The sequence below is a fragment of the Alosa alosa genome, chromosome 19 (genome assembly GCF_017589495.1).
Source record: "Alosa alosa isolate M-15738 ecotype Scorff River chromosome 19, AALO_Geno_1.1, whole genome shotgun sequence".
In the NCBI taxonomy this organism is placed as follows: Eukaryota; Metazoa; Chordata; class Actinopteri; order Clupeiformes; family Clupeidae; genus Alosa; species Alosa alosa.
The window spans coordinates 4,229,339-4,254,781 of record NC_063207.1 but is presented as its reverse complement, the minus strand read 5'-3'; the positions used below and the strand labels follow the sequence as shown (position 1 = coordinate 4,254,781).

General features: G+C 44.3%; 2 protein-coding genes and 1 non-coding gene across 3 annotated transcripts in view; 1 reads left to right on the top strand and 2 right to left on the bottom strand.

Moving 5' to 3' along the window:
• Positions 1 to 1,363: 1,363 nt before the first annotated feature.
• trnat-ugu lies at positions 1,364 to 1,440 on the bottom strand. The gene has a single exon. It is a non-coding gene; the product is annotated as a tRNA-Thr (tRNA).
• A 907-nt stretch (positions 1,441 to 2,347) lies between these two features.
• Positions 2,348 to 9,458, bottom strand: hhipl1 (HHIP-like 1). Its single transcript, XM_048270788.1, has 9 exons — positions 8,639 to 9,458; positions 7,122 to 7,768; positions 6,586 to 6,729; positions 5,932 to 6,260; positions 5,510 to 5,636; positions 5,108 to 5,253; positions 4,227 to 4,308; positions 3,606 to 3,688; positions 2,348 to 3,407 (listed from the first exon to the last, which is right to left on the bottom strand). Exons 1-9 carry the CDS (start codon positions 8,927 to 8,929, stop codon positions 2,857 to 2,859), a joined length of 2,400 nt encoding a protein of 799 aa, XP_048126745.1. The 5' UTR covers positions 8,930 to 9,458; the 3' UTR covers positions 2,348 to 2,856.
• Positions 9,459 to 10,000: 542 nt separating this feature from the next.
• Positions 10,001 to 25,443, top strand: part of ccdc85ca (coiled-coil domain containing 85C, a) — a 50,804-nt gene continuing 35,361 nt past the window's right edge. The window contains exon 1 of the mRNA XM_048270791.1: positions 10,001 to 11,442. Within this exon, the coding sequence (XP_048126748.1) occupies positions 10,731 to 11,442 (712 nt within the window). The 5' untranslated portion in view covers positions 10,001 to 10,730. The remainder of the gene's footprint in view (positions 11,443 to 25,443) is intronic.

Here is a 25,443-nt window from a genome sequence, read left to right as displayed (position 1 = left end):
AAATTTATTGTAGAGCTGTATCTACTGATAGAGATAAGGAGTATTCAGAGAGAGTTGACATGATGTCAGTTCCATCAGGTCATTAAGGTTATTGAATAAAGCCAGGTAAAATTACTGGAGTAACACAGCTGCACTTGTTTGTGTATTTGCTCTAGCACATTGTCACCTTATAGTCAAGTAAGTTAGGATGAGGTCTCTAAAGGCGAGACTTCTGTAGCTCTGCCCTTAATTATCATGCCCATTTGCAATACATATTGTGCTTTGCACTCCATAAGCCACTTCACATAGGCTACATTGGTTTCTAGGCTTAGGCTACCCAAATGGCGAACACAGATACACAAACATTGCACAAATAAAAATTTCAGAACACAACAAATAAACTACACACTGAATAAACTGAATAAACCGTTATAATCATAGACTCATTGAAATATCTTAATATTAATAAACTGTGAAAAGAGCTTGATTAATAACTATAGGCCTGTGTTAAGCAATCTGCTGTTAGGCTGTCTGCTAGGTATATTCTCTGCTGATTAGGAGGGTCCAAGGCACCTGATGCAATCAATAGACCTAGGGCCTACTCTTGTTTCGGAAATTAAAGGTTGTATCAGCGATGGCGGGGTAACGTCACTTCTGTTGACCTTCAAACAAAACAGAGAGCTAGCTCGCTACTCCCTCCCCATGCAATGGAAACTGTCCTGAACGTGCATCGCGTTATTGGTTGGAACACTTTATTTTGCCTTTGAGTGGTTGGTAGCAATTGTTTTTGTGTTCAGATCTCAGAGCCTAGGCTGCCTACAGAGACGCGCTTTTTTGACTGCCTGGGCCGGGCAGCTAGCGGATCGTTAGGAAAGATTAGATGACTGTGATCATTTATGTTTGGGACTTTTTTGGGCCTGCAATCACTGAATTTACGTTTTGTCACTTGCAATCTGCTTGTCCTGATATCCCTATATGCCTAGACGCCATTTTTTCAGCAAATGTAGGTTACATGTTTTTATGACATAGGCTAGGCCTGCTATAACACATTATCCAATGTTCCCGATTACCCAAATTCCCCCTATAACATATCCATATCATAGCTCATTAGACCTATTTTATTTGCTCTTGTCATAGGCCTACAGACACTACAGGCGTGTTGGTTAAACGCTGAACGCATCTTATGTTGAACATGCAAGCAGTTTCCTCATTCAGACTTTTAAAAGCACATAAACACACCACAGTCTACACATGAACACACCAAAGTCGACAGAACGACATGTCAAGTAAGAAATACGGACCTTCCGAGGGGCGCATGAAGGCAGCATTATGCCGGTGTAACCACTGTAGCACTGTTGTATCTAGTAATGTGTGTCAAAATAAAAGGCCCCAGCGAGGATCGAACTCTGGTTAGAGCACTGGTTTACAAGACCAGTGCTCTAACCACTGAGCTATGGAGCCGCCAGGTAAATAGCTGTGTCACGTGACAAGTTCAAAGTTCGGTACAGACAGAATGCGTCTACACATGGACAGTAGCAACTTTTGGACAGTAGTGCAAATGATTGATAGCCTCGTTGACACCAGACTAGACCGCATCTCAATTAGGGGTTTGCACGGCGTGTCATCAGATCTGGACGTCGCCATATTGGAGATACTCGCCTCATTAGAAAGCACTAGGCACTGAAGTAAATCCCTAACATAATCAAGGAAAATGGTTAATTATTGCCGTGTTTTAGGTTGTACCAATAGGTCAGACTGAGAAAAAACATCTGGTGTAGGTATCGACTTCCAAAAGTTATTAAAAAACCAGGGAGAAAGGAGAATAATGCCAGAAGTTATCAGAGGAAGGGGGGCGCTTGTGGTTAAACTTGGTACTTTGTCTCCCTCACCCAACTCATATGGATCTGCGCTGCCAATAAACCGTAATTTCTCGAAATATCGTGCCCTTTCTTGTGGTCCAAGTCCTGCCATATATGCCTTTGCATCTTAGACACATTTTGATTAGCTTTTCTGTTGTTTAGACACGGCTGCAATCACGTAAGATATCCAAAGTGCATAATACTCCATTGTAGGCCTACTTCATTCACTGAGTATCGCCAATATGGCCGCGCGTGTTGGGTTACCATGGTTACCGGCCAGAACGTGACGTCTGTGCAAACAACGCTAACAGGTTCTTCTGGGTTCTCCCAGGCTACATGATGGACTGTGTTGTCGATGTTTAATTGCTGTTAACTTTAACTTAAGAGGAAACTGTGCCTATTCAACTTTATAGGATGAAATAGCCCGTTACGGAAGTGTCATTTGTTCACAAATTTATTGTAGAGCTGTATCTACTGATAGCGATAAGGTGTATTAAGAGAGAGTTGACTCAGTTTTTGTTAAACATTTATTTTTAACTGACTATAAAGGTAGTATTAACATGATGTCAATTACATCAGGTCAATTAAGGTTATTGAATAAAGCCTGGTAAAATTACTAGAGCAAAACATCTGCACTTGTTTGTGTATTTGCTTGTTTGTGACAGAGGAGGTAGTGCAAAGCTCGAATATTCCTGGGCAAATCATTGCGGTAGATTTTTCTGTTTCGCTAAGACCAGTGGATCACATCCCCGTGTGCTGTGGTCATATTATCATTTTTGCACTCTGATTATAGGGGCCGACTTGAGTGGACCGACACCTTCTGTCACATCAGTGGCAACAATGGAAATGTTCAACAATGGAACAATGGAATGCAAAAACAGAGCTAAATCTACATGGCGGCGGCGATAGGGTTTGGCGATGGCGTGCGGGGTTGTGTTGGAAACACTGGAATCTAATGTAATTGAACGTCGAGCGTGGAGCACACCGCACTCATGTCGGCGCCTATGTGCGGAGGCTTTCAGTGTCCGTTGTCGAAGGAGTTCCCGCATATGACCCCTGCGTCCTCATAGTGTGCACAGTTGCTGTTGCCCACGCCTGCATGTTGGCAGTCCAGCAGCGAAGCCTCTGTTCCCTGACACTGGACGTCGTCCAGGAGGATCCTCAGGTGGCTGCCCTCGCCGAACTCCGCCGCTTTGGAAGCCTTGAGGGCGTGCCGGTAGCCCAGCTGCCGACACACCACCTCGGCGTTCTTTGTGTTCCACAGGTCGTCGCACACCGTCCCCCACTCGCCTTTGGCGAAGATCTCTACTCTGCCCCGGTCGGCGCGTCCCATTTCGTCTCCGGCCAATCGCACGGCTCCATTCTGGTGTGCTGCGTCGGACCGGTGTCGGCCCTGTTTCCTGCGCCGGCCCTTGCGGGACTTGGTAGTCCTGGGAGCCCTGGTGGTAGTGGTCGGCTTAAGGGTGGTCTGCAGCCCAGGCTCGTCCAGAATTCGCATAAGTTCCTCCAACCAGTCATTGGAGTCTGGAATCTCTTGGCGCGAGTTTGGTAATTCAACGCCGATTAATGCTGCAGGAAAGATATTCAAAATCAGCACAATATAATTATAAATCATGTTTGGCATAACATACGCTAAAGAAATACTGTATACAATATAGTATAAATAATATACTGTAGAATAGCAGTGCATATAACGCTAAGGCAGAGACAGCATTGTGAGATGCAATGGGCTAAAGCTGGGAAACAAGATGCAGTATGGACACTTACTTTCCTTTGGCTGGAATTTTATGGTTTTGCCCTTGACTTTGACTGGTAGTGGGTCGTAATGGCAGGCTCTTGGAGGTGCGCGTCTGTAAGAAGATTACTCTCTGGTTAACAAAACAGAGCTCTTGATAGTAGTTTTAAATTTTTAAACCATCATTTAAGACTATTAAAACACATAGACTCTCTACTATGAGGCATTCTTCAAAAGGCAGCTAGTAACAAATAACATCTCTCAGCAATGCGAGGTTAGGTCTTGGCCAGAAAACTAGCTGAGTCTGGGTCTACGTCATTTCGAAGGAGATTTAGATGACAGCTATGTATGAAACTGCCAACACAGGCCTCCTTTTTAATGAAAGCCATGTTTCAGGGAAAACTGATCTTTGAACAGCACAATGAAAGAGGAAAAATGATTAAGAAAACCTAATGATTTATTAGCGCCGTTACGCAAATACACAGTTTGCGGATTGCCAGTTTGATATTCGAGAAGGCATATGTTTTCAGCCGTTTTCCAGGGATTCAAAGTCACTTGGTGTATTTGGATGAACAGACCTGGCAGACAGTACATAGCGTCTGTGTCAAGAAATCTATAAATACACGGTAGACACAAAGTGCTGAAATCCTTACCTTGAAGGGTCCACCACTTTGTACACAACACCAGAGGGAGAGGTGGCACTTGGGATCTCCGTAGACAAGAAATAAAGTTCCCCTAAAGTTCACAAGCGTATGAACACTGATAAATGAATTAGTACATTTGTACAATACTGCATTAGTACATTCATAATGCTTCATGGAACTTAAATTAACATCTTAGGACTAATCAGAACAGGTATCTACACTACTTATGAATATATTCCAGTGCTGGCGAACAGGCCTAGAAAGCAGACAACTGGGGCATGACCCTGCCTCCTGCTCTGGTTCAACCTGAAGGGGAAACTAGGTGACATCAATATCTGGAATGGACTGTTGCCTGGTCTGTCTGACATGCCTGTGGATATGTCACAGGCATGTCTGAAAGGTCAAATTTGTTCAAAATGACACATATGAGAATTGAGAAAGACTGCATGCCTATGTAATTTAATTTAATTTAATGTTTATTGTCTATGGCTATGTCTATAGTATGTCTATGTCTGTATTTAAAGCATGTCTATGTCTGCATGGGAAAGTAAGAAACAAAATTTCAATTCTTTGTATGACCAGTGCATGTAAAGAAATTGACAATAAAAGCCGACTTGACTTGACTAATGTTAAAAAGATGACCTGTTGTCCAGAAATGTTGGGACACCTGAGAGCCCATCAGAATGGAGTTGGTCACCGACTTATAAGGGTTGAGATAGATTACACAACCAAGCAGGGCATTAAGTAGGGATCATTTCAGTGTCAGAAGTTATCAGACATTTTCAAAGCCTTTATACACAACTATCTATTTTCAAATCTTTAACAGCACATCCGACGCCTGAATTCCAGTGCAGTAGCCGAGAGCTATGAGCCCTGTCCAGACGACCTACCCGCCTCGTCCTCAGCGAAGGAGATGATGTAGGGGTGGTAGTTATTGGTCAGACCTGGGAAGGCACAGGTCAGACCCATCCCCATACAGATCTCTTTATAGTCCCATTGGCGCGTGTGCTGGTTCTCTCGTAAACTCATCAGGCGCCTAAGGAGAGAAGAGAGAGACGCAGCTCACATGTGGCTGTCCGGGAATCTGGTGATTCATTAAACTAAAAAGGCGTTGTGTTTGTCTACGTCATGTCTGTCTTTTGTGTTACCATGGCTACTGTTATGGTTAAAGCGTAACTGGTGGTGCTGTCTAGTCTAGTCATTATGTCATCGGACAGAGTTAGTTCCATGGGTGATGAAATCAGTCTAAATTTACACTTAAATATGACAACAGAGGAAGGGCAAGTCCTCACCCACTCATGAAGTCTCCGAAGATGTACATGCCATTGAGGTTGGGGTACTCGCAACCTCTGTAGACATATCCACCGGTCACTGATTTACCCATTTTATGCGGGTAGGCATAAATAGGCAAGACATCATCTGGAGACAAAAAGGCAAAGTTACTGAACATGTGCTGAACTTGGAATAGAAAGCGCTTCCATGGTTTACATTCAGGAATGAGGGCTAAAGGAAAGCTCTCATTTGTGACTTTAGATACAATTGGAGCATTTTAATTTCCATTATTTACAAAAAAGAGTAGAGGTAATTTTATAGCACTGTTGGGGGGAACGTGTAAGGAACAGTCTTGCATTCAATGTCCTTAATCGCAGGAAGTGTGTGGGCGCCAGCGAGTGTGTGGGGGCCAGCGAGTGTGTGGGCGCCGGCGGATGCCCACCTAAGGAGCTGTTGGCACAGAGCTTCTTGTCGTAACACGAGAAGCCTTCCTTCGCCCGCCACCCGTAGTTCCTGCCCTTCTCCACGATGTCGATCTCCTCGTACTTGTTCTGCCCCACGTCCCCGCAGAAGATCCTGCCCTTCCCCTCCCTGGTGACGGGGTCGCCCCTGTCCACGGAGCACCTCCACATGTTCCGTGCCCCGTAGGCGAAGACCTCCGGCCGGGCCCCGCGCTCGTGAACAAAGGGGTTGTCTGGGGGGATCCTGTACAGCGGTCCCTTGTCATTATCATTAACATCGATGCGAAGAACCTTGCCCAAGAGAGCAGACCTGCAATGCAATGAAATGGCACACTTATAGTAGTATGTACAGTAAACACAAGAGGAGGTTATTTTATCTAACTCCACACTACTGTTTGCATTGCCACGTTCTCCTTCATTTATTTTGCAAGTGCTTTCTATTCAAAGCTATTTGTAGAAGAGGGAAGCTATTTTATCATTGTGTGTGCTCCTTAGGAGTACACAACAACAGATCCTATCTTCAAAGCACATAAAAGAAGCTGACGGTGATTGCAAACAGGACCAAAGCACTTCAAAGAGGCACTGTGGCTTTCCAACGTTTTGTAAGGAAGGTTACATGAGGCTTCCTCTCTTACTTGTTTTGAGAGTTACCAAACAGCCCAAAGGGATCTCCCGCCATCCCCCCATCGCCAGTGAAGATGTACAGATACCCATCGTCAGCAAACAGGATCTGGCCACCATTGTGGTTAGACGCTGGCTCATCCACCTCTAATATAACCCTACAGGAAACCAATAAAGAACTTGTGAATGTGAAGGAAGCTTTCCGAACAAGTTCATTTAACCTACAGTACTATCTAAACTTATAAGTGATTTTTCTTATACTGTCAGGTATGACAAAAAACGTTAAGCCTGACGTATAAGAAAAATCACTTATAAGTTTAGATAGTACTGTAGGTTACATAAGTAAAATAATACTTGTTACAGAATTGTTTATAATAGTTGTTTACACAATAAAATAGGTACAATAGCATTACTTTATCAAAATCCACAACCATTGAGGACAATGTTCAGCAGCATATGTAACTTGTATATGTCCAAATCTGTAGGATTGTGAGTGAATATTTCCCAAGCTCCTGAGACAGATAAACTGAAGCAGATAAATGATGCCAACCTCTCTGACGTGTGGTCGACTACATTCATGTCGGCAGCAGAGATGTGGAACTCGCTGATGCGTATCCTCTCATCGAAGCCTATTTCGATGGAGTAGTACACATACAGCTTGCCGTTGTACTTGAAGTCTGGGTGAAGGGTGAGCCCCAGGAAGCCCCGCTCGTCCCCCTCCCAGTGGGAGGTGAGCACGGCCTCTGAGATGTTCAGGAAGGGCTTCTCCAGTCTGGAGCGGTTAGGCAGGTACACCCAGACCACGCCGACCTGCTCGGCCACGAAGAGCCGGTGCGTGCCGTCGTTGGCGTGCACCATGGCCAGTGGGTTGCGCAGACCGTTGGCCACTTCCTCCAGGCACAGCTGCAGGCAGCCCTCGGGGTCTTCGGCCACGCGGCCCAGGTTTTTGGTCAGGTGCTCGTTGCTCAGCAGGTGGGGATAGCAGTAGTCGGGGTCGTCCAGCTGTAGGTACTGACACAGCTGGGTTTTGTCGTGCTTCAGCTCGGTGACCCGCGGGTCGTCGGAGATTAGGGGTAGGGTGGACTCACACCTGTCCAGGAAAGCGGAGCAGTAGTCGGGGCACAGCCCCGGGATGGTCCTGAGAGGTGTGCTGGAGTCCTCGGCATCAAACAGGTGCGCTGCATACGGTGAGCATTCCTTAATAAAAACACATACAGTAGGACTAGGGCAGGATAGCAGCTTGGGCAGCCTGAAGCAAAATATTGAACACGTTTGGGCACATATACGTGTCTACGTTTTCATCATGTTATTATGTGTACTATTTATACAACAAAAACACCACCATCATCAACCAGAACATCAACAATTATGGGTAAATACTATTATTATTATTATTATTATTATTATTATTATTATTACTACTATGTTTTTTTATGTCAATAAATCATAACTTAATGTAGTTGTGTTAAAGAATGACATTAAAGAAACTATGGAATGGAAGAAACTAACCCTTTTGTTTAGGGAACACATGTTAATTGATACATAACTAATAATATATAATATGTGTATACTAATGCTCAACAAGGTCTGTGTTAAGCACCATTGCCCCTTTCTTAGGTCTTTATTGAACAATGTCTTATTCTTAATCAATAGGGCATTTATTATTGGTAAATCCTTAATAAGCAACTAGTTGGAATATAGTATGGATTCAAATAGAGGGTTTATAGACTCCAAATACACTGCCTGAATATGTGACTTGTAGTGGGATAGTAGTAACATATTAAGACATTGTATTAGAAGGCTATAACGTTTCTATTTTAAGACATTTTAAGAAATTGTTGCATAAAGACATGATAAATGTGTTATGACGCTTAACACAGACCTTATAAGGCACTAGTACATACACATATTATTTAGGCCTATGTATTAATGGCTAACGTGATAAACTAATGCGTTACCAAAACTAGCAGTCCATTAACACATTCTTAAAATAAAGCTGACGATGAGCTGTCAACACCAAGTTAGCGTTTCACAACCGTGAATCGGATGTTATGACCCTTCACTTACCTGGCATAGCAAGCCCTGAACGTACGCTGCGCAATTGGCATATCCAAAATAGTCAAAATTGTCCATGATCTTGTAATATTTCGCCATCAGCTCCTGGTCCTTTGCATAATCACAACAACCAAAATACTTATACATTACGCAAAACTGGAGCTCATCTTCAGGTCGGAAAGGGGGCTTGAAGTCCAAGCATTGTGGATGTGAGGTTACAGGTGCTATGAAAAACCCAACTAAATTCAATAAAATTAAATGCGAATGCCAAAATCGACCAAAGATATCGCAAAAGTACCACATTATGCTTTGTTGCCTAGCCAGTGAATAACGTCGTGTACATTTAACAGAAGTTATGCAAGCGAACGGACTATAAAAAAAAAGATACCCGTGGCGAGCGGTTGTCTGAGTATCTTATGAACGAGCTCTGCACTTTGGTCAGCCTGTAACCTTTCCCCACTACAAACCCGTCTTGTTTGTTAAGCTGCGACGCCAGACATTGCTACAAAGTAGCTCTTGTATCATCACTTTGTCATTCTCAGACCACCCTCTTTTCGTCCATGTTAGATCTGCGGTACACTTCTTGCGTCTTGCGCTGATTCCAAACGGCAACTTCCCACAGACCAGCTGTGTCAAATCTCAGTCTTAACTCATCTGCACCCACACAGCTGTCCCTTCCCGATTTTGACAGGATGTAGCCGGCCCAAGGCCACAACTGCCAACTTTAATTCAATAACAGAATGGAGTTAAAGAAATGTCAGATGCCTCAATATGGCCAATATAGCAGCGGGATTAGAAAATAGCGGGGAACAAAGACAGGGCGCATGGCAGAACACGAGTTGGACAGAACTTAGAACGGCTGTCTCATAATGTCAATTTAAAGTACCAACATGTATACAATTGGGCTTCTATGTGAATGCATGCTCACGATCTGTTACAGTTTATAGAACTTGAATGCACCAGTGTGCGTCACGGTACGTTAACGTTTTACTTGGAATAAAACTTCATCTACTGGGAAGCAACCAAGCCCAGCCCAAGAAGTGGCGATGACATATGCTGTCCACAAGGTGGCGTCCTGTCCCTATTGCTGTGCAAAAATATGGCATACCTAACCCTATCTCCTCTAAAGTTCGTGCACCCTGAGTGTCTTGCTAGACATTGGGCGGATTGTCCTCACATGATCTATTAAAACGGTAAAGCAATTCTTGCTTTCTGGTAGTAGCATCATCGGTACCACCAAATATATTTAAGATTTGAAGATCAATAACTGTCTCAATAAACAGTAAAACGTCAACAACGCATAGTGAACTGTCAGCAAGCCCTATCCACACTCAGCCTACACACAACAAGGCAATAAGGCTCCTTTAAGAGACCTAGGGTTCCTCTGTCTGGAGCGATTAAACCATCTACCTTGTCTACCTGTTTGTATTTCACTTGAGAACAACGTCAGCAAATCTCCCGATTCACCGAAGTTGTTACTATCGCCAGTCTATAGGCTACCCGAAAGCTTTTAGAAAATGTCATTTGAGTTCACAAAAATATTTCGGTTTTATGAAGATTTGAATCGGTATTGAAGTGAGTTTTGTTATTAGAGTGAGCAGCGGAGAGCCGTGGGAGGGAACTTTATGAAAGTGTCTGCTCTCTGCCCTGAACAACTGCACTGACATCACAACGCGTAACCCTGGCTGACTGGAGATCAGCGGAACACAGTGGTGCTTTTCTCATCATTCATCAGGTCGCGTAGTGGGGTCGGATGAAACAGGTAGGCTACAAGGCTGCTCTTTACAACAACGGCTGAAGAAGACTATTTTGTGAAGAAATTATCGTAATGAGATTATATTTTGGATCAGACTGGATACATTAACATCGATTTAGCTATAACATCGCTTCAGCTGCATCGCCTCTAGTTATTTCAACTCAGAGATCCAGGCATTAGCCTGTTGGTTAAATCCTTAATGTTTCGGATTTGTGTGCGTGTTATTGGACCTGTTTCGCCTATGATGCACGCTATTTTGGGTGTTGCATTATCCTGGAAGTAGAATTAAAATAGTCAGATTTACATTCTCATTTGCCACCTTCGGAACGCGAAACGCCGGGTGGGAGTATGGCAAAAAATGGTGTAGACGGACCGAGGGATGATTTTAGTAAAATACCGGATGAAGAGCTTATGAAATGGAGCAAAGAAGAATTAATAAAAAGACTGAGAAAGGTAGATGGAGAGAAGATTAATTTAATGGTGGAACATGGGAATATGATGAAGGACGTGAACCGGAGGTTGCAGGTTCATCTCCACGAGATTCGGAGTTTGAAAGAAGTCAACCAGAAGCTTCAGGACGATAATAACGAGCTCAGAGAGTTGTGCTGTTTCTTGGACGATGACAGGCAAAAGGGCAAGAAATTGTCGCGGGAATGGCAGCGGTTCGGCCGCTATACCGCCAGCGTTGTGTGGAAAGAGGTTGGTGCGTATCAGCACAAGCTGAAAGAGCTGGAGGCAAACCAAGAGACGGTGATGAGGGAAAATGGGGAACTCAAGGAAATTATATTGATGCTGGATGAGGAAAGGAACGGTGCCGGGTCCAGAAGTTCTATAGACAGCCAAACTAGTTTGAGTAATCTAAACGGGGGATCTAGCACTGTGCGCGACGTAGGGGACGGTAGCAGTACCTCCAGCACGGGCAGTGCCGGGAGTCCGGATCATCATCATAGTCACATAGGCCTTCACAAGCCTACCGACACGAAAATCGCAAACATGGGGAGGTCCATGGATGACATTTCCAACACCCATCTCCACAGAAGCATCCCCAACGGACTGAATGGTAAGTACGCAGTGTCAAGACGTGGATGCATGTTGGAGGAGTGTATCAAGCTTTGGCCACCTATCTATGGTTATGAGTGTGAATGTATGATTACAAAAGGCTCACAAGCCTTCCTGTCTAGAATTTAAGCTGCTATATGAAAAAGGGTCCATTTCAGAAGTAAATGTGTCTGGGTTTGCCCAATTGAGTCCACTAATGAAAACCCATAAAGGGCACATTTAGCTTTTTTAGACAATGGCACGTTTCCCAGGTACAGATAAAGATTTTAGGCTGGCAATGATAATAAAGATGATGATAATAAAGTTTTGTCAGAAAAGGGATTATTTCTTTAGGCAGGTATTGCCACATGCATTTTACAAGCCTCATTACAAAACTTCTAGCATCTTTCAGGACTCTGGGTGAAAGTCACAGTGGATGGCAACCCAGATAGCAGATTCCAGAATGGACCCAAATAGCATCAGAGTGGACCCAGATAGCATCAGATTCTAGAGTGGACCCAGATAGTATCAGATTCTAGAGTAGACCCAGATGGTATCAGATTCTACAATGGCTCTGAGTGGACCCAGGTTGCACCGGATTCTATATTGAATCTGTCCCAGTTCTGATGCTGACCTGATGGGAACTTGGGTGTGTTGCTCTTAGCCTGGATGTGATTGAGATGTTTGCGCAGGATGAGTCTCAGATGAAAGGAATCCAGGCCCTCACACGTAGGCTCAGACCAAGACATACTGTAGGCTACATTTTGTGCACAAGCCGTTGTTTGCCTGTGACTAGTGTAGACAGCTCCCACTGTTTTAGACGGCCAGCACAGATGGGCCATCTCTAATTACCTCAAACCTTAGCCCAGGAAAGTAGACCTAATGAGGATTAATCACCATTTAAGATCTATTGCTCCATACAGACCACACTGGCCACCCTGAGCTTTTGGGATAATGCGCCAAAGGCCAAGACATGCAAGTAAACATGGCTGGTTTCAAATGACCTCAGAATTAGACAGATTTCATGCAAATATAACTTTTCCACTAATGCATATCTTTGTTATTGTTAGGTGTTAGGCTGCCAGAAGAATGATTAGCTTGTAGTGAAACTGCAGCTCATTTTGTTTTTCACAAACTTAATTGAGATTGGAAAATCTTCCACTTTTAACAGGGAATGTAACAATAGGCGTACTGGAAGGATCTTAGAGAGCGATTGTGTAGATTGGACCTTGAGCGCACTATACCACACCTTTCTCTCAGTCTTGACTCACAGAACGGAAGCCTCACTATCGCAAGTTCAGAGGACTTTCTCCCCCTGCACTGTAAAGGACTCACTCTAATTTATTGCCTGCCAACAGTCCTAGTGTCTGCCAGGCCTGCTCCCACTTTTTTAGATTATTCTGGTCATAAATTCAGGGGATTAATTCGGGCGAGTCGCACCAGCCTGGGCTTCCTGGGCAGTCGATGACTGATGGCTACTCCCCCGTGGAGGTGCCGGCCCCATGACGGGGGAGGTTTGTTATTTAGTGGCCACCGTATACAAGAAATGACCCCGTCCATCATGTAGAACACAGTTTTCCGGGTTATTATATAGGTGTGTCACAATGAAAAAAAGAAGCAAAAAAAAACAAAACAAAAATATCCTGGAGAATGTGCTGTGTTTTGTTATCTTAATTTCAGTCACATTAATATAATTGCTGTAGAACTCAACAGGATGATGCCTCCACACTTCAGTTAAAGGCAGTCAGACAGAATTTGGAGGAAAGGCAGTGCTCCACATGGATTTAGAACTTTGATACTGCATTCCATGCATGCGTTTTGTGTTCTGCATTCAGTTTGTGATGTGAGGACTTTCATTTTATTGTTTGCTTGTTAAATGTGGAGGAGTCACAGATTTGATCTGAAACACAGAGAGCATCTTGACTCTGTCGCCTTCCTGACGTTTATTGGAGAGTGGCGATTGTGTGAAGGCTTGCCAAGCTGTGCTGGGTGTTTGTGTAGAATGACTTTTGGATGTCAGGTGTTATGTTCTTCATCTTTAGTTTTCATCCTTCACTTTTCTTTTCTCTCAGTAGTTTTGCCCTCTTTTTCTTTTCTGTGCAGCTCTTCAACTTGTTCCTCTCAAACATTTCTGTGAAACTCAGTATTTCATCGGTGTGTCAAACAGTTCCCCTAAACAAAGTCTGTGTCTGACTGCCTCACTTTCTTGACATCCCAGCACATTTTCTTACTCTCTCTGAAAACTCTCTTCTTGTTAGCCAGGACATGCTTACGAGGAAATGGTCTTCTTAACAGTACACATGCAGTAAGTACACACGTTGTATGTTTTCTTTCCAAAGACCATGTTTATTTGAGATGACAAATTGATTGTGAGGACAGATCAGGGAACCTGTGGGGGAATGAGTGGAGAAGTGTGATATAATTGAAAACAGGTTCATGCACAACTTGTTGCTTTGTTTGTCCACATAGAGTCCACGCAGCACATAGTGAGTGTTTCTTCCAAAGAGCCTTATATTGGTAAGATGGCTTTAGAGATTTGTAAAGTTTGGCAACTACTGGTGTGTTTGAACCTGTCCTTGAGGTCAGAAGCCAGTCCAGAAGGAAAGTGCTGTTGGAGGAGGAGGAGGCGGGTGATGTGGTGATAGCATTACTGATTCCCTCATGCAGAGCTCTGTGAGGTCACTTGCTGCCCAGGATGCAAACTGCCTGTTGTTGACAGATCTGACTGGGCCCATAATTGGATTTATGCTGATTGTCCCAAACCAACTCAGTGAAGACAGGGGAAAGGGAACCCAAGGAAGAGGACTTGAAAGGAAGCACTCCAGTTGATAGAACAACATGTTCTTTCTTTATGATTTAGATGTAGTAAAGCAATGTTGTTTGGACTTCAGTTCCCATTGTGAAGAGTATCACATTTCTAAGGATCGTAGCATAGCAAGCAAGCTGTTAAGCAAACATAAAAGTAAACATGTTTCATCAAATACGAAAGTTGATTTATTATGTGTAGCTAAACAGAATTATTGTAACATAAGAATAGAATACCAGTGTTTCCCACAGAATTAAATCATATTTGTGGTGGTAGGTTTGCAGAATTAACCTAAATGCAACAGTTTAACAAATTCGCGCAGCGTGGTTATGATGCTAACCAGATTTAAGCACAATTTAGTTTAATTTAACCTGGAAAATCATTGTGTGGTGGTCAATGTTGTTATTGTGGTGGGCTGCCACAAATAAGTCAAACAACAGTGTTATTACTCCTAATGGAAATACTATATATATGTATCTCCTAATGGAAATACTATATATCTACATTTCTTCCTAAACTTGACAGACTGGAGCATATCATTGGTCAGTCATTGTGACTTACAGTAAATGCATCAGACATGCTTGTGAATTCGAATCACTAATTAGCCCTTTAATACGCAGTAATGAGATAAATTGTCTGTGTTTTTGATGGAATTGTGATAATCTAATCTTACTTTTGCGTTGTCTTGCACTTTGTGTTTTTGATTAGGGGGAGAGACCCCCAAATCCCTCTTCCAGTCGATGAGGAAGATTAGGGCGGCTTTGTGTCCCTTTAGCAGTCTCCCCAACAGCGATAAGCTGACCCCTCAGTTTAGTGTTTGCATGGCCAAAGATGATGAGGCTAATTAGACAACACAACTGAAACCTCGCTCATTCTCAGACACATGTGTTGAGAGTTGAATGTCTGTTTGTAATTGTTAATTGTTGCCTGCATGATCGATAGATATCTACACCAATCCACGGGTATAAAGGGGAAATCCAAAACTAGCATAGTTTAGTCGAGAGACAGTCACACCATCTGGCCCCATCTGTTGTCATATAGGACCAAAACATCAATGCCTCGTCCAGCTGGCCCAGGGACCTCCCATTGTATGTCCACTCCAGACTACTTGACCACAACACAGCACAGAACAGTATGACACATTACCACAACAGCATAACTTGTAGAAAAGGCCCCACAGCATCAAGGAATGTATGGATATTTGAAACTGACCAAAAGTGGACATTGGTGAACAGCAGTTGTGTTTAGACAGGGACAGGGAGTGTTGGAGGTGGCGATTGTACTGGTGGCTATTTTGGAAAGCAAAGACCACACAGTCTTATAGGGGAGAATACCAAGCTTGTGAAGAGCTTTCATAGCTCTACTATAATATCTAACTCCGTCTTTGGAATGCAGGGATACTTGAAACTCTTGACGTGTTAGTGTTTTGGATATGAAAGAGCTGGTTGCTCAAATAGGAGCTACTTTTAGTATAACAGTAACAGCAATGTTTTACAAAATGTTAACATTAGTGAACAACAGTTGTTTTTACAAAAGGGACAGGGATTGTCTGAGGTAGCGATTGTAGTAGAGGTTATTTTGAAAAGCAAAACCCACAGTCTTAGGGGAGAAAACTTAGCTTGTGAAAGAGAAAAGGTCCATTGATTCATTTCAGTCTTGTTGATCCAGAGGGTAGCTTATTAGGTGAGGGAAAGGTTAGAAAGGTTACATTGTGGGCAGCCCTCTCTTCAGGGAGGTAAGCTCACATTATTGTGGGAAAGAGAAAGGCATCATTGATGTTTTTGTTGGGTGAAAATGTATCATAGCCAGTTGATCTCTGCTACCGTGCTGGCCTGGCTGTCTGCTTTGTGCTGTGGAAGGTGAGCCGACATCTCAGGAGTGACATTTCTAATAAAAAAAAGGGGGTTCTGTTTTGTGTCTGAAAAGCTGCAGCGTTCCTGTCGGGGCACTGTGGGGGTCGTTCCGTAATGGTGTTGACCAGGGGTCGAGGCAGGGTCCTGTTACGCACCCAGATAACATTCCTGTCGCTTCCCACGGTTAGAGTGACTCCCCATTACAGCCTGTGAAACCCTTCATCACATCTAAAAGGTGCTCATGTTGAGCTAAGATTAGCCGTTCATCCCAGTTTACGAGCCATGCACTCAACAAAGGGGTTAGTGCTCACAATGAGCGAAGTCTGCCGTAAAGCTGTTTGTAAGATGGCCATAAAGACAGATTTTATACCGGGGCCAATCCACACACATTAACCTAAAGGTCTCAGGTAATGGAGTCTAACATTGGAGTCTAACAGCTTGTCTAATGGCTTGTGATGTAAACACTGCAAAGATATTTGCTAAGTGTTTGAAGTGTGTTTGTAGCGCTCTCTCACATGTCTGCCTGTGAATCTCATCATGGACCTCTGCAGCCATAAATCTGGATTGACGGGGTAATTGTTAGTTTAATGAGATGAGATGATGCTGGTGAATTGGAAATTTATGTCCCGGAATGAGCACACGGAGCCAGACCAAAGACACAGCCACAGGACTTAAAGCTCTCTCTGACACAGCATGTTTAGTCATGCCTTTTCTCATGGTAACACAAAACTGCATCAAAAAAAAAAAAAAAGATTTCATTTTTCAGTGTCAGAGAGAGATTTTAAGATCTTACTGGTTTACCAGAAGATGCTGAAGTAGTCTGTACTGGCTTACCACAACCTCCATCATCACCCACTCAACTGACATCACTGGATGTGTAGAGAAAGCAAAACAAAAATGTGCTGAAGCAGTTCTTTAATGATCCACCTATGATCCAGTAACACATACTGTCAGTGGCATATGTTGAAGGACTTATTGGCCATTTTTTTTGCTAAGTGTGTTCTTTTTATTTATTTATTTATCAACCCCGGCTGCATTGGATGACCCCATAAAGCTGCTATGGTCCTGGAAACCTTGCGCCTCCTCAGAGGCTGATTCATGGGAGACTGGGCAGCTAATGGTCCAGTAATTGGTTGGTCCTCGTTAAACCCCCGTGGTCCCAAGAGTTCCCCTGGGGACATCGAGAACTTGCTCGAGAAGAGAGCTGAAAGGAAATGTCGAGCTCTTGGACTCATCTTTGCTATTTGATAGCGTTTCTAAAAAACAAAACAGTTGTGATGAATAAGTTCTGTGTGCTGTATGTATACATCCTACTCGAGTGGTAATTGTAAACTGTAATGCCATTCATCCAAATAAGTTGGAAATAATTACAACCCTTGAAGGAAGCTTAAAGACAAGGTGTATGAATAGGTTGTGTCCCAGCGCCTCCAATGCAAATTCCCCCTTTTTCTGACATGTTGTTTATTTGTTGCTGGAGGGTTTCCTTTCTCTGTCTCCATTCTCCTCCATGCTTTGTTTACGCGAAGCGAGTTCCTTTTGCGCCAATGCCATGAGAAGGTTTCATTCTTCTGCAGGATGAGGAAGGGCTGTGTTTATTGCATTAATGACACCACACACAGGCCAGACTCCCGCTCGCTGCTTTGAGGGGAGGATCTGAGGATCTTGCGTTTCCTTGAGCGCCTCGAGAACGCTCAGCCAGAGAGGGAGCGTGCTTGTGTGGTTACGTCATGTGACGTGAAGTGGCCTGGAGTGTTGTTCTGTTCAGATGCCACCCCAGGCCAGCTGACCGCAGAGCTGTCCTCCTCGTTGATCAGATACAGCTCCTCAGGGTTACTCTAGCTGTTGGATGCAGCAACTTTGAGTTTCCCTTTAATGGCAGTATGAACGGAATATCATTTTTAACTAAATTGAATTGAGTGAGCAGTATAGAGATACTGGGCATACACTTGCACCCCCACTTGGTAATGCTGCCAATGACCAGCCTGTTGAACTGGACATCTGGTCATTGGCAGCATTTACACTAATTACTTAGACTCGACTCAGATTGCACGTCACCTCAGTCTTAATTGCATTGTGCGTGTGTGCGTGTGTGTGTGTGCATGTGTGTGTGTGTGTGTGTGTGTGTGTGTGTGTGTTGAACTCATGTTCAAGTTCAAATGAGATTGCCAGTGCATTAGAGAACACACAGACCATTACAGTATGTTATGACATAAAGAGCACTTTTCAGGCCAGTGGTTCTCCATTACCCTTTCACCATAATCTCCCTCTGTCTTTATATTTTATAGGTCCCTCTTTCTCTTATATCTCTTTTTATCTTTCCCATCTCTATCCCCCCCTCCCTCCCTCCCTCTCTTTGTCTCTCCGTCTTGTCACGTCTCTGGGCTCATCTGAGGGGAAGGGATTCAGCAGGGAGGATGTGAAGGGCAGTTCTTGGCTCTTGACTTGCTCACAGGGCAAACCCTCCACTCTGACATGAAGGAGTTTGAGGTGATGCAGAGTCCCCTGGCATCAGGACCGTTAACTGCAGGGAATAGATAGATAGATAGGGGATAGATAGATAGATAGATAGATAGATAGATAGACAGACAGATAGATAGATAGATAGATAGATAGGGAATAGATAGATAGATAGATAGGGAATAGATAGATAGATAGATAGGGAATAGATACATAGATAGATAGATAGATAGATAGATAGATAGATAAAGAGAGGAAATAGATGGATAAATGCAGAAGAGTAAATTAATTAAAAAATAGCAGATAAAGAGAGCATGAGATTTGCATCAGACATGGCGGGTGTATTTGGGCATCAGACATGGCGGCGGGTGTATTTGGGCATCAGACATGGCGGCGGGTGTATTTGGGCATCAGACATGGCGGGTGTATTTGGGCATCAGACATGGCGGCGGGTGTATTTGGGCATCAGACATGGCGGCGGGTGTATTTGGGCATCAGACATGGCGGGTGTATTTGGGCATCAGACATGGTGGGTGTATTTGGGCATCAGACATGGCGGGTGTATTTGGGCATGCCTAAGGTTGTTTTCAGTTGCTTCGATTGCTCCCTCACACAGACAGGTCTACAGTCATCGACCACAATGTTGTGCGACACGGCCTGCCCTCCAGCAGCTAGAGACGCTGTTAGCACAGCGCTCTTATGTAAAGGCCAGCGAGGCAGGAGGCGCACTGAAGCCAAAGTCCAAGCAACAGAGAAGGCACACCATGTGAAGGCTGCTCCGCTGGAAGATTGAATTTGCCGTCAGTCTGAGCATGTCAACCCTCCTTCTCTCCTAGTGACTGAGTGAGGGGGGGTAGGGGGGACGGCTTGCTCACACACTCACTCACACACTCACTCACTCACACACTCACACACTCACTCACACACTCACACACTCGCAAGTTTTACAGTATCAGTACATCAAAAGCCCCCCCACCTCCTTTTGCCCTCTTAGACCCCCCCAGCCCACCCCCCCATCTGCTGCCATCCAACCAACCGCTCACATTAACACTAATCTCTAACTAGCATCAACACAGCAGCTCCCTGCTCACTCACTCACACAGGAACGAGATGTTTTTGCCCAACGCTGAGGTGAAAGCTCTCATTATTGCTGCCTCAAAGGGACAGGTGCTCCCCAAAATAACTACGGCAGCTGAGTCTGCTTTTAGACATGTCTGCCTTTTCACATCCCTGATGTCAGATGCATTCACCAATGTCAAACCTTGTCAGCCCAAAGTCTATGGGATACATTGTGTGCAGAACCTCTATTCAGTTTTGCTCGAGTCATCATCTTAGTTACATAACACCAAGCTTTAAAAAAAAAAAAAAAAGGTCATGTTATGAAATGTGTCGCATGTCACGTGTCACATGTTTACCTAGCAAATTTACATAGGGATAATACTCCCTTTACTGTAAGTGCCTTCTTTGTGCAGGTTTATTTGCGCTTTACGCACTTAAACTTTATGGTAGGTTTACTAGCATTGTAAACAAGCCAGCAGAATGTGTACTGTAGCTGCAATCATGCGTCCAATGTTTGAATACATTCCCTTCACATTAGCAAAGCTCCGTGTTTCATATCTAATTGTAAAGACATTGCTAGAAAGTTGACCGATGGTGTTCTTCAGCAGTGTTTGTGAGAGGAGAGGTATGCTTTGAGCTTTCTCCGCTCCCTCCCTCGTAACTCAACAGCGCCCCCCTCGCCTGGCAATTTGGCTGTCAGGGTTAGAGAACAGTCTAATGTGTGAAAACATCTTTGGCAGGCTTTTCTCATCAAATATTACCAGAGCTGTAGTTCTGCCAGACACAGACTGGTTGGGGTTGGGCTGAAAGGGCTTGGGAGATAGCGCTGTGTGGTGGGGGGGTGTCTGTGTCTTGGACGATGGTGCTGTATGTGTGTGTGTGTGTGTGTGTGTGTGTGTGTGTGTGTGTATGTGTGCGTGTGTGTGTGGTGGGGGGAGCTCTGAGTTTGGCCAGCACCATCTGTCCGCCAGCATTGTTTTGCAGACAAAGGGGTGAAGAGCCCTTGAAGACAGTGTCCTGAATGGGAGCATGGCGTCCCATCGTGCGGGCAGGTTTGGGAGAGGGGAGAGGGGTGAGGGAGTGCCCTCATCAAAGCTGTTTGCCTGTCTGTGTGTGTGTGCGTGTCAGCCTGTCTGCCTGCCTGTCTGTCTGCCTGCCTGCCTGTCTGTGCATGCCTGCCTGTCTGTCTGTTTGTCTGTCTGTGTGTGCATGTCTGCCTGCCTGCCTGCCTGCCTGTCTGTCTGTGTGTGCATGTCTGTCTGCCTGCCTGTCTGTCTGCCTGCCTGTCTGTGTGTGCATGCCTGCCTGCCTGTCTGCCTGTCTGTGTGTGCATGTCTGCCTGCCCGCCTGTCTGCCTGCCTGTCTGTTTGCCTGTGTGTGTGTGCATGTCTGTCTGCCTGTTTGTCTGTCTGTCTGTAGTGAACTATCCCTCTTCTCCTTCTCCTTCACGTCTCTGTCTTCCTCTCTCCCTCTTACCACACCCTCTCATGTCTCATTCCCTTCTATCTATCTATCTATCTATCTATCTATCTATCTATCTATGACGCACATACCCCCCCCCCCCCCACACACACACACAAACACCACCTATGATAAGTCGTTTTAGCCAACTGACCTCTGTGATGTCATGTGGTTTGTCCTCATACTCTTTTCACAGAGAGGCGAACCTTTGCACCTTTGCGTCACCATGATAAGCCATGGTACCTTGATAACCTGAGACATCTTATTCTCTCATATTTATGATGCCCTGTTATCTTCACACATTCACTAAGGCCTCAGGGACTTTAGTAACATTTGATAGGGACAGAAGTGACATCTACTTTGAATGCCATACTGCCATTTAGATGATGTGTATCTGGCTCTGTCCAGCCACCCGCAGTACCTAACCCTTCATAACCTTGTGAGGGCCACATTACATTTGTTTTTAGAATGTTGTTTTGTGGGTGATCTGATTCCAAGTGGTGAGCCAATAAGTTGCTTGTGTTTGGATTCCGTTACTGCTAACGGCACATTCATTAGAACCCCATTGTCTGGGATGCATCAGAGTGCATTACAGTACAAAAGATATGTGGTCACATGCGGTTTCTAACCACCTCAGCAAGTTGTTAAGTTGTTAACACAAGTTCACACTTGTTTTAGAACAAGACTACAGTATTTTACTGTGAAAACAAATGTAAACTGAGTCTACGGTTCTTAGACCTCATCAGGGTCTGCTGAATAAGGATGCAAATGGTGACATTATATGTATGCCTGAAACTATATGGCTAAAATGTGGTTCCAGTGGTTCTTAAACTGTGGTCTGGTCTCACCCTGGTGGTATGCGGACTCTCTAGCGACACCCCGGGAATCTCTGAGATATTTTCTTATAAAGTTATTTTCATAAAATAATCACCTCAAGTTATATCAAAATATACGGTACATAATAAAAAATCCTTAACCTCGTGATCACTGAAGTTAAAGTTGAAAAAAAAACAGACACAAAACAGTTTGTACAATGTAAAATATGTAGTTAAATTTGCCTAAACTACTGTATTTTAATGTGGGTCATGATGGTTGTACTTGGACAGCCAATTGTTTTCTGAGGTGGTACTCGCTGAGAAAAGTTTGAGAACCACTATACTATAGACGGAATGATTGACACCCACTGGCCGTTTTCACTAGGCTGATTAAGGCCTGGAATCTCCCACCTGCTGTGGGACTATTGGCAGGAATTTGGCTGGTGAAAGATTCGCCCGTGAAAACTTCCTGACAGCAGGAAAAAGATAATAACAATAATAATAATAGTAATAATAATAATAATAATAATAATAATAATAATTATCTCTCTCCTCTGAGCAGCAGACACATAGACAAGATGAGTCAGTCAGATTCCTTCACAGTAAAACTCATCTCCGGATACACTTGGGGGGTCCAGTCAAGCCGACATGGACCCGTCTCAGCATCCTCTTAACCATTCCTTCCTGACTCAGGGGTGTTCATCAGAAACCTCTTTCATCCAGAAACCTCTTCATTCAGTGATTCCCAGAAGAGTATATATAAAGAGAGTGTAGGGAAAGAGATATATATATAAATATATATATATATAAAGAGGGAGAGAAAGAGGGAGAGAAAGGGGAGAGAAGAGAGAGAGAGGAGAGAGGGGGAGAGAAGAGAGGAGGAGAAGAGAGGGAGGGAGGAAGAAAGAGGGAGGAAGAGGGAGAAGAGAGGAGGAAGAGAGGGGGAGGGAGGGAGAGAAGGGGGAGAGGGAGAGGAAGAGAGGGAGAGAAGAGGGAGATAGAAAGAGAGAAGAAAGGGAGAGTAAATAGCCAGAAGGGAAGGAGTATCGGACGCTCGGGTCAAGAGGCTTTTAGTAGACTCAGGTGCATAAAGGTGCTCTTTGTCCGAATGGATTGTTGTAGAAATACTGCTGCTTGGTTGACTTCAGCACACTTCTATTGAGACATTATCACATCACATTGAGTGTGTAGGCCACTCCATTTGTGCCTCTCGCTCACTCCACCTGATGTCATCTAAACTAAATCCTTGTGCGAGGTCTGTTGACGCAGAGAGGTGTGTGTTTTCTCCCCATGGCTGTGGATGTCCTGAGCTGAGAGACACAGTTTCAGTTGACATTGTGTGTGTCCTAGAAACAGAGGAATCTCCCCCCACGGAGCTGTGCTGGACAAAACACACGCACACACACGCACACACACACACACACACACACACACACACACACACACACAGATACACACAAACACACACACACACACGCACGCACACACGCTCACTCTGTGATCCTCTTGAACAGGGGCAGCTCAAATGAGACGTGGATCTGAATTGTTTTCATCAGGCTGTTGTTGTTGTTGACGCACGGTTCCCCAAACGTGACTCGCTCCACATGTTTCTCAACCTGTTCCATGTCACTATGTGTGAGTGTGTATTTCTGTGTGTGTGTGTGTGTGTGTGTTTATTAATCCTGGAGATTAAGGGCCCTGCCGATCCAGACCCTTTCTTCTGCGATTCCAAACACAATGTAACTGCAGCCTGGCCAGGGTCTGGTGGTGGCACTGTTGAGGGTCTCGCTCAGTTTAATTTGCATTGGACTGAAGCACTGAACGCATTTGGACTGAAGCACTGCGCGCCATCGGACTGCATCAAATGGCCTCAAAAGAGGCAGAAAACAGAAGAGGCTCTTAAGACGTTACTGGCTCTTTCTCTCTCCACTGCCTGATTTTAAAGGGCTTTTTACGCCTCCGTTCAGTGGCAAAGCAATTAGCCTTTAGCATTATTAGCATCATAGTGGGGCTATTCGTCCTGTGCTGTATGACTTGGAAATCGTGTCTCAGAGGATCTCTGTTCCCAGGCCCTTGGAGAATGAGAGCTGCATATGTTTTTATAAAATGTATACAATATATGCATCTTCGCCTAATGTACAGTGCAAGTGATTATGAAGGACTTGAACAAATCACAGCCTCTCTCTCTCTCTCTCTCTCTCTCTCTCTCTCTCCCCCACTCTCTTCATCCTTCATTCTTCTATTCATGACATTGGCAGTGGTCTGCTGGGGTTGGAACAGAGACAAATGTGCTTTTGATTGCACTCTCTCTTAAATTAGGGGTTTGAATGGCAGTGGAAATGCTTAGTATATGGAAAAGTATGGAAAAAGCTTTTTGCCTCATTGTTTACATATGCATATGACATCATTGGACTGCAAGTTAACTCGGTTTTTCAGGGTTTTTCTCTGTGTGTGTGCGTGTGTGTGTGTGTGCGTGTGTGTGTGTGCGTATGTATGTGTGTGTGTGTGCGAGAGTGTAGGCCTTGGCAGATGCAGTTGGTTTTCTGAAGTGAGAGGCTGGCAGGCCCTCTAGTCAAACAGTGTGTCTTGTTGCTAGGATACATTCTTATCAATACCTTGGTATGCCGTCTCTCTGTCCTCCTTGCTTGTGTGGGGGGTGGGGCGCCTCCTGTGTTTATTTGTTTATTTTAAATCAACTCACGCATGCCACGAGACCTACTTTAAAGACTACTGCAGTGGTGTCATACTTTATGTGGCTATGACTGGGGGGGGTTTGAAAGGTGAAGCAAAATTACATACACCTATTCATGCAATCACACCCATTCGAGCACACACACACACACACACACACACACATAAGTCTTAAAAATGCTGTGAGACAAGTTGATAGACATAAAGTCTTTTAAGTTGTATAGGCACAGATGCACCAGTGAAAAGCTCCTTATGATGTGCAGGTTTAAGGGTATTGAAAGAAAGTGAAACTTAAAATTTGAAGTTGGTTCTGAACTTTGAACGCATTCTGTGTTGGGTGAAACGTAGCTTCAGGACTTTGTTTGCAGGACATCAGAGAGGCTGGATGGTCAATTTATTTACAGTCCTTTGATCCTGGTAGTTTTTCAAGAGCACACACAGTCCCAGGGAGGCACCCAGTGAAGAGCACCTCATACATAAGCTCAAAGCGGTTTGTTTTGCTAACGTAAGCCAGAAGTTTCACACGGATAAACTTCATATGCAGGTGGCAGTTTGGGTCAGTTAGCAGTTAGTCTGTGGATCCTCTGATGTTTCACCCCCCACCACACACACACACACACACACACACACACACGCGCGCACAAACACAACACACACACACACACACACACGCGACAAACGATTATTACATTACACAACACACACACATTACACACACACACACACACACACACATGGTCACATGTGCTGGGGTGAATCTGGGATTCATCCCTTAGCAGCAGATAGATAAAGGCTCTTATCTGACAGTGTGAGCTCTCCCTCCTGATAAAAATGGACTGCTTCCAACCTCGAGCCCTTCGCCAAGGTATTGATCTGCCGTG